Source organism: Oncorhynchus keta, chromosome 1, assembly GCF_023373465.1.
Source record: "Oncorhynchus keta strain PuntledgeMale-10-30-2019 chromosome 1, Oket_V2, whole genome shotgun sequence".
NCBI classification, from domain to species: Eukaryota; Metazoa; Chordata; class Actinopteri; order Salmoniformes; family Salmonidae; genus Oncorhynchus; species Oncorhynchus keta.
This window is the reverse complement of record NC_068421.1, coordinates 74,529,183-74,543,185: the sequence shown is the minus strand read 5'-3', so window position 1 is coordinate 74,543,185 and position 14,003 is coordinate 74,529,183. Positions and strand designations below refer to the sequence as shown.

Sequence of the window (14,003 nt, the reverse complement as noted above, 5' to 3'; positions counted from 1 at the left end):
TTTGTTTTTATTTAATAACGCTATAACGTAACAAAATGTTTAAAAAGGGATGGGTCTGAATACCTTCCGAAAGCACTGTGGGTAATATGGAAATTATATACTGTACATGTTCCGGAATTCATCCGATGGCATGGAGTTTACCATGCCAGTCACCGGCTTCATTAATAAGTGCATCAGCGAAGTTGTTCCCACAGTGACCATGCGTACATATCACAACCAGAAGCCAGGTAGACAGGCAACATCCGCACTGAGCTATAGGCTAGAGTTGCTGCTTTCAAGGCGCAGGACACTAATAAGAAATCCCGCTATGCCCTCCGACGAACTATCAAACAGGCAAAGTGTCAATACAGGGCCAAGATCAAATCCTACTACACCTGCTCTGGCTCTTATCGGGATGTGGCACTGCTCACAAACTATCACAGGTTATAAAGGGAAACCCAGCTGTAAGCTGCCCAGTGACACAAGCCTATCAGATGAGCTAAATGCCTTCTATGCTTGCTTCGAGGCAAGCAACATTGAACCATGCATGAGAGCACCAGCTGTTCCGGACAACAGTGTGATCATGCTCTGTAGCCGATGTGAATAAGACCTTTAAACGGGTTAACGTTAGGACTCTGGAGCACTTAAAGACCATGCTGTTGTTTTAATTAATGAACTGGCCCAGCAGGTGAGAAGGACAGAAATCAAACACCCTCTGAGGCTCACTATGGGACGGCGCTCCAGCTCTATTCTTCCTCATTTAAGCTACAGTAACTCAAAATGCATGAGGTTTTGGTGGATGTCTGCTCAGATTCAGCTCTGGTCTGGCATTCTAACAACGCAGCAAATTGCCTCTAAGTATAACTGATGTAGACGGTCCGGGAAGAAGAGCTGAGGAGTTGTTACTTTTCAGAACACGCCTCAGAGACTCTCTCTGGTAGCAATATCATCTGCTCCCGTGGGCTTGTGTGTAAATTGAGTAAGTGACTTGAGGTTAGCCTTTCAAGAAGCGGTTTCCTTTTGAGGATTTCTCTCTAGATGTTAGTCAGGCCTCATTAGTACTGCAGATCTAAATGACAGGATATGGTTAAAGTGTGAAGTCATGACTCGGCTCCCAGAGATCCAATGGCATTATGTCAATCAGTGTTGCTCTCCAAGACTGAATATATATATATCACACTTCTGTGAAATCAAACTGTCCACTTAGGAAGCAACACTGATTGACAATAAATTTCACATGCTGTTGTGCAAATGGAATAGACAACAGGTGTAAATTATAGGCAATTAGCAAGACACCCCCAATAAAGGCGTGGTTCTGCAGGTGGTGCCCACAGACCACTTCTCAGTTATTTTGGTCACTTTTGAATGCTGGCGGTGCTTTCACTCTAGTGGTAGCATGAGACTGAGTCTACAACCCACACAAGTGGCTCAGGTAGTGCAGCTCATCCAGGATGGCACATCAATGCGAGCTGTGGCAAGAAGGTTTGCTGTGTCTGTCAGCGTAGTGTCCAGAGCATGGAGGTGCTACCAGGAGACAGGCCAGTACATCAGTAGATGTGGAGGAGGCCGTAGGAGGGCAACAACCCGGCAGCAGGACCGCTACCTCCGCCTTTGTGCAAGGAGGAGCAGGAGGAGCACTGCCAGAGCCCTGCAAAATGACCTCCCAGCAGGCCACAAATGTGCATGTGTCTGCTCAAACGGTCAGAAAAACCGACTCCATGAGGGTGGTATGAGGGCCCGACGTCCACAGGTGGGGGTTGTGCTTACAGCCCAACACCGTGCAGGACGCTCCATCCACCAACGCCACGTTGCACCACAGACTGTCCAGGAGTTGGCGGATGCTTTAGTCCAGGTCTGGGAGGAGATCCCCCCCAGGAGACCATCCGCCACCTCATCAGGAGCATGCCCAGGCGTTGTAGGGAGGTCATACAGGCACGTGGAGGCCACACACACTACTGAGCCTCATTTTGACTTGTTTTAAGGACATTACATCAAAGTTGGATCAGCCTGTAGTGTGGTTTTCCACTTTAATTTTGAGTGTGACTCCAAATCCAGACCTCCATGGGTTGATAAATTTGATTTCCATTGATAATTTTTGTGTGATTTTGTTGTCAGCACATTCAACTATGTAAAGAAAAAAGTATTTAATAAGAATATTTCATTCAATCAGTTCTAGGATGTGTTATTTTAGTGTTCCCTTTATTTTTTTGAGCAGTGTATATATACGCCGACTAGGTCTACAACAATGATCCTCTATTTCAGTAACTCAACAGTCTAATTTGCGTCACCCTCTAACATTCGTCCCACCACAGCACTAGATAGAAATATGTTGCAGGTGGGGGACATAGGCGTCTTCTCTCCAGAGAAACAGCTGTCTGTATTTTCATTCCAGCAGAATGGTAACAGCTGCTGCTTTCGAAACGTTTTGCGTCAAGGGACTGGGTAGAGCCATGGGCTTGAGTTTGTCAGCCAAAACAACATGCAGACTAGTTAGTTGTTCTCAACACTAAATGGGTATTATTTTTTGCAACAGTCATTATGATTAGGCCTATAGCTAGTGGAAACTGTACTGTGTAAATGTCATTCTGAGAGAGTGATAAGATTGTATTTTTCCTCAGCACTGATAGTGTTTCCCGCTCGCGTGGACATGGATTATTATTGTGGTGATTATAAGGAAATGGACGGTCAGGAAATATTCGCAATGATCTAGAAATCAAGTGACTCACTATTTTTGACAGAACAACAAAAACCTGCTTGATGACTGAGGTTCCTCAGACTTCCTCTTGAGGTCAAAGTTACGTCTCTAGTAGTGCACTCTAAGTTTGTGTGATGTGACATGAGTTGGTGACTGACGTTGTTCTGAGCCACCTGCTGTCAGGTGAATTTCAGAGGCTCTTGTCTTGTGGACTACAGTTGAAAGGAAAGATTTAACCAACTGCAGTGCCAGGCAGCACTGTGCTGTCTTGAATATCTCAGGAGGAGGAACAGAACTTTGACCGTGTCTGCCCTGACACTGTGATCAGCATATGACTGCAAAGTACCGGAAGACATACCGCAAACTTATTTTGAGACGATTGTTCAAAAGACAGAGTTAAGCCTTGGTGTCAAATTAGGTTAGGAGAAGAACTGGAGTGTTGCTGATCCTGGCAGTCTTTTCTGGTGGGAGTTTTTTTCTAACTTGTTTTCATTTTGTTGATACTGATTGGATTTCTGCATGGATTGTCAAGACTACATTTGGAATAGCACTCTTTACAGGTAGGAGTATCTGGGAGGATTTGAATAGTGTGGTAGGCTAGTTATAGGCTATGTCTAGCCTGGTCCCATACTGTAGTGTCGTTGTCAGGCCATAGGCTACATAATTAGTTACAACTCAAGCACAAAGGCCTACAGTATGGGACCACTGTCTGTTGTGAAATGTCTGGTGACTTATAAACAGCTTGTTTAGTGTTGTCTCGTGTCCCTTTTTTACAAGGAACTCTTGGTTTAGTTTAGCATGTATTCATCCAGTTTAGATGTGCGTTTGTCACCTTTTAATTCAGCTGGACATTGCTACTTTAAGCATCAAAGACACATTGTTTGCTAAACCAATGTTCCTGTAGGCCTATTCCTCAGATGGAAAGACATAGCCTACTGTATCATGATGGTAGACTATAGTATTATAGGCCATTGGATCTCACAACATTCTCACTAGTGGTGTCAGTTTCATTGGATTGAGTGGTGTGATGTAACTGAATACGTTCAATATATACACTGCCTTAAAACAGTATTCACACCCCTTGACTTTTTCCACAGTTTGTTGTGTTACAGCCAACACACAATACCCCATAATGTCAATGTGGAGTTATGTTTAAAAAAATAATAATAATATTAAAAAAAGATGTTGAATATTTCTTTGAGTATTGGGAAGTTATTAATTACACTTTGGATGGTGCATCAATACACCCAGTCACTACAAAGATACAGGCATCCTTCCTAACTCAGTTGCCGGAGAGGAAGGAAACCACTCAGGGATTTCACCATGAGGCAATGGTAACTTTAAAACAGTTAGTCTTATAGCTGTGATAGGAGAAAACAGGATGGATCAACAACATTGTAGTTAATCCACAATACTAACCTAAATGACAGAGTGAGAAGGAAGCCTGTACAGAATAAAATATATTCCCAAACATGCATCCTGTTTGCAATAAGCCACTAAAGTAAAACTGCCAAAAATGTAGCAAAGCAAATCCAACACATCACTGGGAATCACTCTTCATTTTTTATCCAAGCATGGTTGTGGCTGCATCATGTTATGGGTATGCTTATCATTGGCAAGGACTGGGGAGTTATTTTTTTAATAAAAAGAAACGGAATAGAGCTAAGCACAGGCAAAATCCTAGAGGAAAACCTTGTCTGCTTTCCAACACACTGGGAGGCAAATTCACCTTTTCATTACTTGACAGAGCTTAGAGAATTGAAAAAAGAATAATGTGCAAATATTCTACAATCCAGGTGTGCACAGCTCTTTGAGACTTAACCAGAAAGACTCATAGCTTAATCGCGGCCAAAGGTGTTTCTAACATGTATTAACTCAGTGGTCTGAATTTTGTGTTTCATTTTCAATAAAATAAACATGTTTTCACTTTGTCATTATTTAGTATTGTGCATAGATGGTTGTAAAAATCTATTTAATCAATTTTGAATTCAGGGTGCAACACAATGTGAAATAAGTCAAGGGGTATTAATACTTTCTGAAGGCACTGTATCAATGACCGACTGAGACAGTTTGTCTTTTTCTTCCTTCAAGCTGGGGCTTTTGCATTTAATAGTCTGTGTATTGTAAATACTTGATGCATCAGTGTGACGAAGAAGAAAAAACAACGAGACAGTCGTTAGATGAAGCATGGATCCACACCAAGAAAAAGCCTTACTACACAGTAACAGTCACAAATCAGTGTTCTAATATGTCTAGAGATGGTTGGACAGCCAGAGAACAAAAATGACTCTTGACAGTGTCCATAAATGTAAACATTGCAGGAAAGAAAGCCAAAAATGCATAAAACAGACAGAAGGAAGTGTACAAGTAAATCCCTCCTACAGCTCACATGCTTCTCTCCACAGGTGGCGACTGACAAGGTTGCAGGCAAGCTGAGTTCTACTCTCTCATGGGTGAAGAACTCCATGTCACACACGGTTAGTCAGATGGCTAGCCAGGTGGCCACCTCGTCTGGCCAGGTGGCAACGGTGCCCTCGTCCCTGCAGACCACCACAGCCGCCTCCTCAACATCCCTCTCCCCGTCTCCCACCTCGGCATCTCCCGCTAAGCTCAGCCCAGATGAACTTGAACTGCTCGCCAAGCTGGAGGAGCAGAACAGGTGAGTGCCAGCTAGGAATTAATTAATAAATCAATGAAATAATCAAGTTCTGTCAACATATGAATACGGTTTGTTCCCTTTCCTCTTTTCATGAACAACATTTGCATTTGTTAGACCAGTGACAAAGTCAGTGGTTATATCAATCTTAATTGTCTAACAATAACAGTGACTGACAGTGGCTACAAAGACATTTTCACAATGATCTCAGTAAAAGTAGGCATACAGCCACACTCTGTCCCTGAAGTGTTCATTAGCTGAAACAAGAGAAGTGCATTAGGACTCAACACACAGCCTCTGCTGTCCCCTCCACTCTACCCCTTTCTCTCCCTCATTCCGTCCTGTGGCTCTAACCCTGCTTTTATAAGCAGTCTGAGTGTTGACATGGAAACGACAAGGCCTGAGAAGTGTAGCAGGTGGCTCCTGAGATGGGCCCTGATCAAAAGTAGTGCACTATAAAGGGAATATGTCGCCATTTGGGACGACGACTCGGTACGGCAATCTCAAATGAAGAAGACTGCAGTCAGAGCCCTGTGAGATGTGGCTGTACTGATCTGTTTGAAGTGTGAGACCGATGCTCATGGGGCTGAGATGATACGCTGTAGTAGTAGGACACATGTTGCAGTTAATAAAAGCTAATACTGGCTGAATCTTCTGAACAGTCTGCCGTGTGAGAGAAGAAGTGAGAATGATATTTGAATAGGTTTGTTTTCCTTATGCTTTATGAAGCTTGGCTAACAACCGTTAAAACATCAACTGAGTAGAGGAGCAGTCAGGAGTAGTGATTCTTAACCTCTTAGTTCGCTAGCAGTCTCACTATCCATGGACTATACCATAAAACAGATTAGCTTAAAACCATACATAAACGTAGATCTAGCTCTTTAGTCTTGATTTAGACTGCCTTTTGATTTTATTATTCAGAAGTCACTACAACATTAGTTGTTGTATTATTCAGAAGTCACTCCTGTTCAAAGAAGTTATAGGGGGGAAAGGTAAACTTTTTATTGTCCTGGACAGACCTCTAAGCACCTTTCTCAACAGAGGGTGGGCAGCAGGTGGGGTGTTTAGTTCAAGCAGGGCTACAGCTGGCCTCTTTCATTTGGCACATGTCCCTGCTGCCCCTCCCTCTTCCATCAGGCTCTCCCTACACAAGGTAAATTTAGGTGTTGGCGGTTAAGAATGTCTATTCACCAGCCACGTTGGTGGGTGGTCAATTTGCAAGGCTCTACATGCGAGCATAGAGTACCACCGTATGAGTCATAACAGGTGTCATAATACCCATAAAACATAGCAGTCAAACAAAAAAAAAATCATTTTTCCCTATGAAAGAGATATACATTGTTATCAAAATGTCACGCCAGGGTAAGCCTACACAAAACACAGCCCTTATTTTAAGTGTGTTTTAAAATTCCCTATGGGAAAAATCAATGTTTGGAAAACAATTGGAACCATTTCCCTGTTTGACCCCAAGGTTTTATGGGTATTATGACACCTCCACTGTGGGGCTCTATTACATTTGCAAATAAAAATGGTCAAAAGTCAAGTATGAGTACATGCTGGGGTTAGAAAAGGGCTGCAGTAGCTGTTTTCAAAGTATTTCTGCTGTTTTGTTTCATAGCTGCTAATTGCACAAAGATATACTAATCCTACTGTATATCCCACCTCGTGCAGCAATACTGCCTGGCAGGGGAGCTGTGTGCAATGAATTAAGTGCTGATAGATACATTTTTGGAGGCGCTGCATACAGGCATAAAAGTTGGTCTAATTTACTCAAGTCTGCAAAGTGAGACTTTGTCCTCGTGATTCTTGGCTATTTATATTTGTTTTGTTCACAAGCTCGGGTTGCTTTTCAATGTTCGTTTGTCTGCTGCTTCACCTGATAGTGAAGAGACTCCCTAATCAGATCCTAAATCTCTCTCTCTCACACACTCACACACAAACACACACGACAGGACTCGAGTGGCCCTGTTACCACGGTAACCTCCTGCTTTAAAGGGGCAGCTGAATATTTTGTCCCTTATATTTTGATTAAAAGACTCGGGTCACTTTTTTTTTGCAATTGAGCAATATACCACATTACCAGTTACTAATACATTTGTTTTAGAAACATTACAAAGCATGACCATCTGCTTTTTTGTGTTATGTAATTCAAATCAAATCAAATCAAATTTATTTATATAGCCCTTCGTACATCAGCTGATATCTCAAAGTGCTGTACAGAAACCCAGCCTAAAAGCCCAAACAGCAAACAATGCAGGTGTAAAAGCACGGTGGCTAGGAAAAACTCCCTAGAAAGGCCAAAACCTAGGAAGAAACCTAGAGAGGAACCGGGCTATGTGGGGTGGCCAGTCCTCTTCTGGCTGTGCCGGGTAGAGATTATAACAGAACATGACCAAGATGTTCAAATGTTCATAAATGACCAGCATGGTCGAATAATAATAAGGCAGAACAGTTGAAACTGGAGCAGCAGCACAGTCAGGTGGACTGGGGACAGCAAGGAGCCATCATGTCAGGTAGTCCTGGGGCACGGTCCTAGGGCTCAGGTCCTCCGAGAGAGAGAAAGAAAGAGAGAATTAGAGAGAGCATATGTGGGGTGGCCAGTCCTCTTCTGGCTGTGCCGGGTGGAGATTATAACAGAACGTGGCCAAGATGTTCAAATGTTCATAAATGACCAGCATGGTTGAATAATAGTAAGGCAGAACAGTTGAAACTGGAGCAGGAGCATGGCCAGGTGGACTGGGGACAGCAAGGAGTCCTCATGTCAGGTAGTCCTGGGACATGGTCCTAGGGCCCAGGCCATTGAAACTGGAGCAGCAGCATGGCCAGGTGGACTGGGGACAGCAAGGAGTCATCATGTCAGGTAGTCCTGGGGCATGGTCCTAGGGCTCAGGTCCTCCGAGAGAGAGAAAGAAAGAGAGAAGGAGAGAATTAGAGAACGCACACTTAGATTCACACAGGACACCGAATAGGACAGGAGAAGTACTCCAGATATAACAAACTGACCCTAGCCCCCGACACATAAACTACTGCAGCATAAATACTGGAGGCTAATTATGTCAAAAAATATTTAGACTGGTAAAAAATATGAGTGGCTGGTGGACCAAAAAGCACGACATTTAGAGCTATTGTTGCAGTGTCATGGGTAGGAGGTACAGTCTTGAGGATCATCGTGACGGGTTTGAAAATGACTCGTCTACAGAAATGTTACTTGTTTCTCCCCTTTTTAAATACCAAAATGGATGAGAACAAGCTATATCAAATTATGGACTGGCAGTTTTTCTATCTTAGTTTTATGTAAAGGGCTAGTTATCCTCACTTTCTGACTGAGCAGGAAGACACTGACCTGCAGGTGCATCAAAAGTAGGTTTTTATACATCTATGAGCACCGAGGAAAGACTTGTGTACTTTGAGATCAATGCAGTATCACAGATACTAATGTAATGCCACACACACACAGTGAGAAGGGGAAGGCCTTTGTACTGTGCAAAGTAGATAAGAGGTTTGAGTTTGAGAGAGACTAGTGCCAGACTCAGTTCAGCCAGTTCACTAGGTGTAGGCTGGTCGCTTCTCTGGATCTTCTAACTACACACCAAAAACATGAAGACAGCACCATGAGTTTATCCTGGTAAGCAGCACGAGGATCCTAACTTCTCTTTCTAGATGCAATGGCTCTCTTCTCGTTACCGAGAGGCCTTCACTGAGGACAAAGTCTAACTGACATAAATGATTTTGGCGACAGAGCAACTTGTTTAAATAGTTCCTTTGTATCCTCTGTTCCTCCTACGAATCTCTGTGCTGTACTGGATCTTTTCAGTAAATTTACAATGGTTTGATGTATTTGTTTTGAGCCATCTGTGAGAACCCAACATGGAATGTTTTGTCGACTGGTTAATTATTAGCGGAGGAGCAGTGGCTAGGCTACATAGGAAATTCAGGTTTTCTGACTGTCAGTGTGTGCCTAGTATAAACAGTGTATCAACATTTGGAATATTTCTGAAAATGACAGTGATGAAATCTACCAAGGAGAGAGAGTGAGAGGAGAATATGTGGACGGTTGTTCATCTATGGTTGAAATGGATTGTTTGTTCCATGTTCTAGGCTACATTTGTTGCTTTAGGCCTACAGGCCACTGAGGCCAGAGACCAACCTTATCAATGACCTCAACATTCCCTACCCTTCCTGCTTCCACACGGCCTCTTAAGAACACACTCAGTGTTATCTTGCATGTTTGCTGGAAGCCATGGGCTGCTACTGCAACCTTGCGTCCTGTTAGGATGGCTTAAACCTTCAGCCTATATCTTAGTAGTGTATTCCCTCACATCCCATTATAGCTGTGATGACATTGGGCTCTACATTTAGCCTTGTCACTTTTTTAGGCCTCTCATGATACATAGTCTGGTATCTAGTCTACTGCTTTCTAGATCTGTTGCCTTTGAAAGCAAAGCTATGTTTTAATTAAGCAAGCAGCTGTCACTGTTTAAATTATTCCCACAACACATTATTAATCATCTGCAATATTTACTACCTTTCCCAACATGTTGAATGTATGTCCTAAATGTAAAACCCTTGCTGGTGCTGTCCTAGCTGTCCCTGTAACACAGGCCTACCCTGGCCCCCTTCCTCCTGACCCAAATATGGCTGTAAACCTACCCAGTCTGGGAGCACTCCCAGTGACGTCACCCTGGAGCCGAGGCCCAGGCCCTTTTTCTGAGATCAGGTTTCTGAGCCTCTGTGTCCCAGCATAGGCCATAGCCTCTTCTCAAATGGCACCCTATTCCCTATGAAGTGCACTACTTTTGACCAGGGCTACATAGGGAATAGGTTGCCATTTGGGACACATGGGCTCATCAGCACGGCATAGGTTGGGAGGCATGGTTCCCTCTCACAGCCCTGGGTCCTGTTCATATGGCACTAAACGGAAAGAAAACTGACTGAAACAGGGAGGGACTGCCTGGACTTGTCTGCTGAGAAATGCTCATTTGCGTTTTCTGTTACAATTTGTTTTAAAATGTGTTCTGTTGCGTTCCCTAATGAACCTGATCCAGAGTCTGTTAACTTCAGTCTTACAGCTCCAGTGACAAACAAATGTACACATTAATTGATAGTGATACAAGGTCAGTCTGCTGTGAACTTAAACATACTCCTGCAGCTTTTTCTCACTAACCCTCTTTAAGGAATGTTTTCAATCTAATAGATGAGACCAGATTCCAGGTAGTTATTTAGGCTACTTTGTATTGGCCCACTTTACTGTTGACGTGTCATGGCTTTTTTTTAAGGTTCATGTTTTGGGATTAGTACAAATGTAGGATCTCATTGATGTAATAGTTAATCAACTAAGTCCACTTTGCTTTCTGTCACTTGCGACACTTGGGACATTAATGCCAGTTAAATGTTCCATGAAATGTCAGCCTGATTGATATTGTAGTGACCCTGATATAGTGATCATGATGGTTGTTCAAGGCTTTACTATCCACCATGTTCATTGCATTTTGCACTTCAAACAGAAGTGCTGTGAAAGGATGTGTTGTTCTCTCAACATTTTTTAAGAGATGTACTTTGTCCCTAGTACTGTCTGTAACTCCATTGACCCTACATCCAGGGCTCATCACTGGGGATGCTGTTGCAGTGGGTTCTCCTTGGCAATGGCTCTGTCATAAAGCTGTACTACATCTCACTGCTAATTATTCTGTATTGAATGAGCTTTTCCATTTTTAGTACTGCGCTAGAATTTAGTGGCTTCACCGTCTACCAGTGCCAGCACGATTTGGATAAATGTTCAGCATCAGTTATTGGGCTATTTGCCTCAAGCATTTACCCACAGTGTAAAGTAAACCCACACTGCCCATATCAATGCATTTCTGATCCTTTCTACTGTAACAGTGACTATCTATTTATTAAAATATTTTTTATTTCTACCCCTCTTTCTCCCCAATTTCGTTGTATCCAATTGGTAGTTAGTCTCGTCTCATCGCTGCAACTCCCGTACGGACTCGGGAGAGGCAAAGGTCGAGAGCCGTCTATTCTCCGAAACCTAACCAAGCCGCACTGCTTCTTGACACAATGCCCACTTAACCCGGAAGCCAGCTGCACCAATGTGTCGGAGGAAACACCGTATGCCTGGCGACCGTGTCTGCGTGCACTGCTCCCGGCTCACCACAGGACTCGCTAGTGTGTGATGGGACAAGGACATCCCTTCCGGCCAAACACTCCCCTCACCTGGACGATGCTGGACCAATTGTGCGCCGCCCCATGGGTCTCCCGGTCGCGGCCGCCTGCGACAGAGCCTGGACTTGAACCCAGAATCTCTAGTGTGTTTATTCTTGATTTGGTACATTAGCAGTTAAAGCTACATTAAATAATCTGTATCTGTCGTCTGTAATTTGAGCTGCCTTCACTTCCGAACATAGAATGAAATGCTCTCTCATTCAGTCCGAACTCCCAACATAATGTCTCATTGGAGATCATGTATGCCTGAGTATAATGGTTATATGATGGTCATATTTGGCAAGAGAACAGAAGCTCATGCATGTTGTGTTTGTGTCTCTAGGTTGCTGGAGACGGACAGTAAGTCCCTCCGCTCTGTGAACGGCTCCAGGAGGAACAGCGTCTCCAGCCTGGTGTCCAGCTCCTCGGCCTCCTCCAATCTGTCTCACCTGGAGGAGGACTCCTGGATCCTCTGGGGACGCATCGTTAACGAGTGGGAGGACTTCCGCAAGAAGAACGAGAAGCAGCTCAAGGTGAGTACTCTCGTGCGCTACACACTTCCTGTACACAATAGCCTGGGGACAAGCTTAAAAAGGGAGAGACTATTATTGGCCTTTTGTAAAAGTCAGAGGCAACTCTCTGGAAGAGCCAGTCTCAATTCACTCCCTTCTCCTTGGCCCTAACCATTACCTCTTCCCCTTGGCCCTAAACCTATAGGTGAGAGACTAATTGGTGAATCTCAATCTGTGCTCGATTCCTCTCATCCTCACCTGAATACTTCAGAGAATAGCAAATAATACAAGGTTCCTATCTTCGCTTACAAGTTGCACAAATATTTTTAATCAATGAAGTTAGTGAATACATTCGGTACAGTACAGCAGTTTCTTTGTTTCCTGGTATTGATACTATATAGGCGCAGTTCAGTTTGTTTTTTTCCCAAGGCCAGCTATGTCTCTCACTGACCCTTACTACTGTTGTCTTTCTTTTACAGTGTGAACCCTGTTCTAAATGTAGCTTATTAGTGCTCACTGCCAACTGATGGTGTCTCTAGTCGCACAGGGGGAATTCTGATTACCCATGTCAATGACATCTGAATCAGTCAATCAAATCAAATGTATTTATATAGCCCTTTGTACATCAGCTGATATCTCAAAGTGCTGTACAGAAACCCAGCCTAAAAGCCCAAACAGCAAGCAATGCAGGTGTAGAAGCACGGTGGCTAGGAAAAACTCCCTAGAAAGGCCAAAACCTAGGAAGAAACCTAGAGAGGAACCAGGCTATGAGGGGTGGCCAGTCCTCTTCTGGCTGTGCCGGGTAGAGATTATAACAGAACATGGCCAAGATGTTCAAATGTTCATAAATGACCAGCATGGTCAAATAATAATCACAGTAGTTGTCGAGGGTGCAGCAAGTCAGCACCTCAGGAATAAATGTCAGTTGGCTTTTCATAGCCGATCATTAACAGTATTTCTACCGCTCCTGCTGTATCTCGAGAGTTGAAAACAGCAGGTCTGGGACAGGTAGCACGTCAGGTGAACAGGTCAGGATTCCATAGCCGCAGGCAGAACAGCTGAAACTGGAGATGCAGCACAGTCAGGTGGACTGGGGACAGCAAGGACATGCCAGGTAGTCCTGAGGCATGGTAATAGGGCTCAGGTCCTCTGAGAGAGAGAAAGAATGAGAGAATTAGAGAGGGCATACTTAAATTCACACAGGACACTGGATAAGACAGGAGAAGTACTCCAGATATAACAAACTGACCCTAGCCCCCCGACACATAAACTACTGCAGCATAAATACTGGAGGCTGAGACAGGAGGGGTCAGGAGACACTGTGGCCCCATCCCATCAGGGCATGTTTCCTGGACCAACAGTATCGCTTCAAACACACCGACAGCATCATTGCATTTTGGTACACCAGAATTTCAATTAATTTCCAATGAAACGCGGCGTTTTCCTTACAGCATTGCGTTGCAGAGGCAGTTGCAGTGCATTCGGTGTGATGTATATGTTGGATTTATCGAATGTATGCGTCAACCTGTATGCATAGACGGCTTAACAGAAATGGTAGCAGAAGTTGAATGTTGAACTTTTATTGCATACATATCCAGATGAAGCTGCGTACTATTTCGTGCAATGACGCTGTCGATGTGTTCGAATCGTAAGCCTGGTCACCGACAAAAAAGCTAATTGTAAATCTGAGGTGCTGTTATGCATTAGTTTTGCATTATGTGTTAAAGTGGTGGGCTGTTACGGTGACTGACTTACCACCACACCGGCGGTCACGAGTCATGAAGACAGTCAATTCCACATGACCGTTTAGTCACAGTAATTAGGCTTCTCCAAGCTCTGATGCTGCTGATGGTCATTAGTAGCCTACCAAACTTGCTGCCTGGTACTCAGCAATATATTGTCCCTCTAATCACTCTGACATAAATGTAATAAAAAATCTAATCAAACACTTCATAAG

General features: G+C 43.7%; 1 protein-coding gene across 4 annotated transcripts in view; it reads left to right on the top strand.

Moving 5' to 3' along the window:
• LOC118393086 (ecotropic viral integration site 5 protein homolog) overlaps nucleotides 1-14,003 on the top strand; it is a 61,870-nt gene that overhangs the window by 17,284 nt on the left and 30,583 nt on the right. For 2 of the 4 annotated variants that reach the window (XM_035785378.2, XM_035785397.2), the window contains exons 2-3: nucleotides 5,080-5,333; nucleotides 11,878-12,067. In XM_035785378.2, the coding sequence (XP_035641271.1) occupies nucleotides 5,140-5,333; nucleotides 11,878-12,067 (384 nt within the window). In that variant the 5' untranslated portion in view covers nucleotides 5,080-5,139. Of the gene's footprint in view, nucleotides 1-2,820; nucleotides 3,235-5,079; nucleotides 5,334-8,818; nucleotides 8,956-11,877; nucleotides 12,068-14,003 lie in introns of those variants that run through there. The other 2 variants (XM_035785388.2, XM_035785406.2) reach the window with 2 other exon arrangements.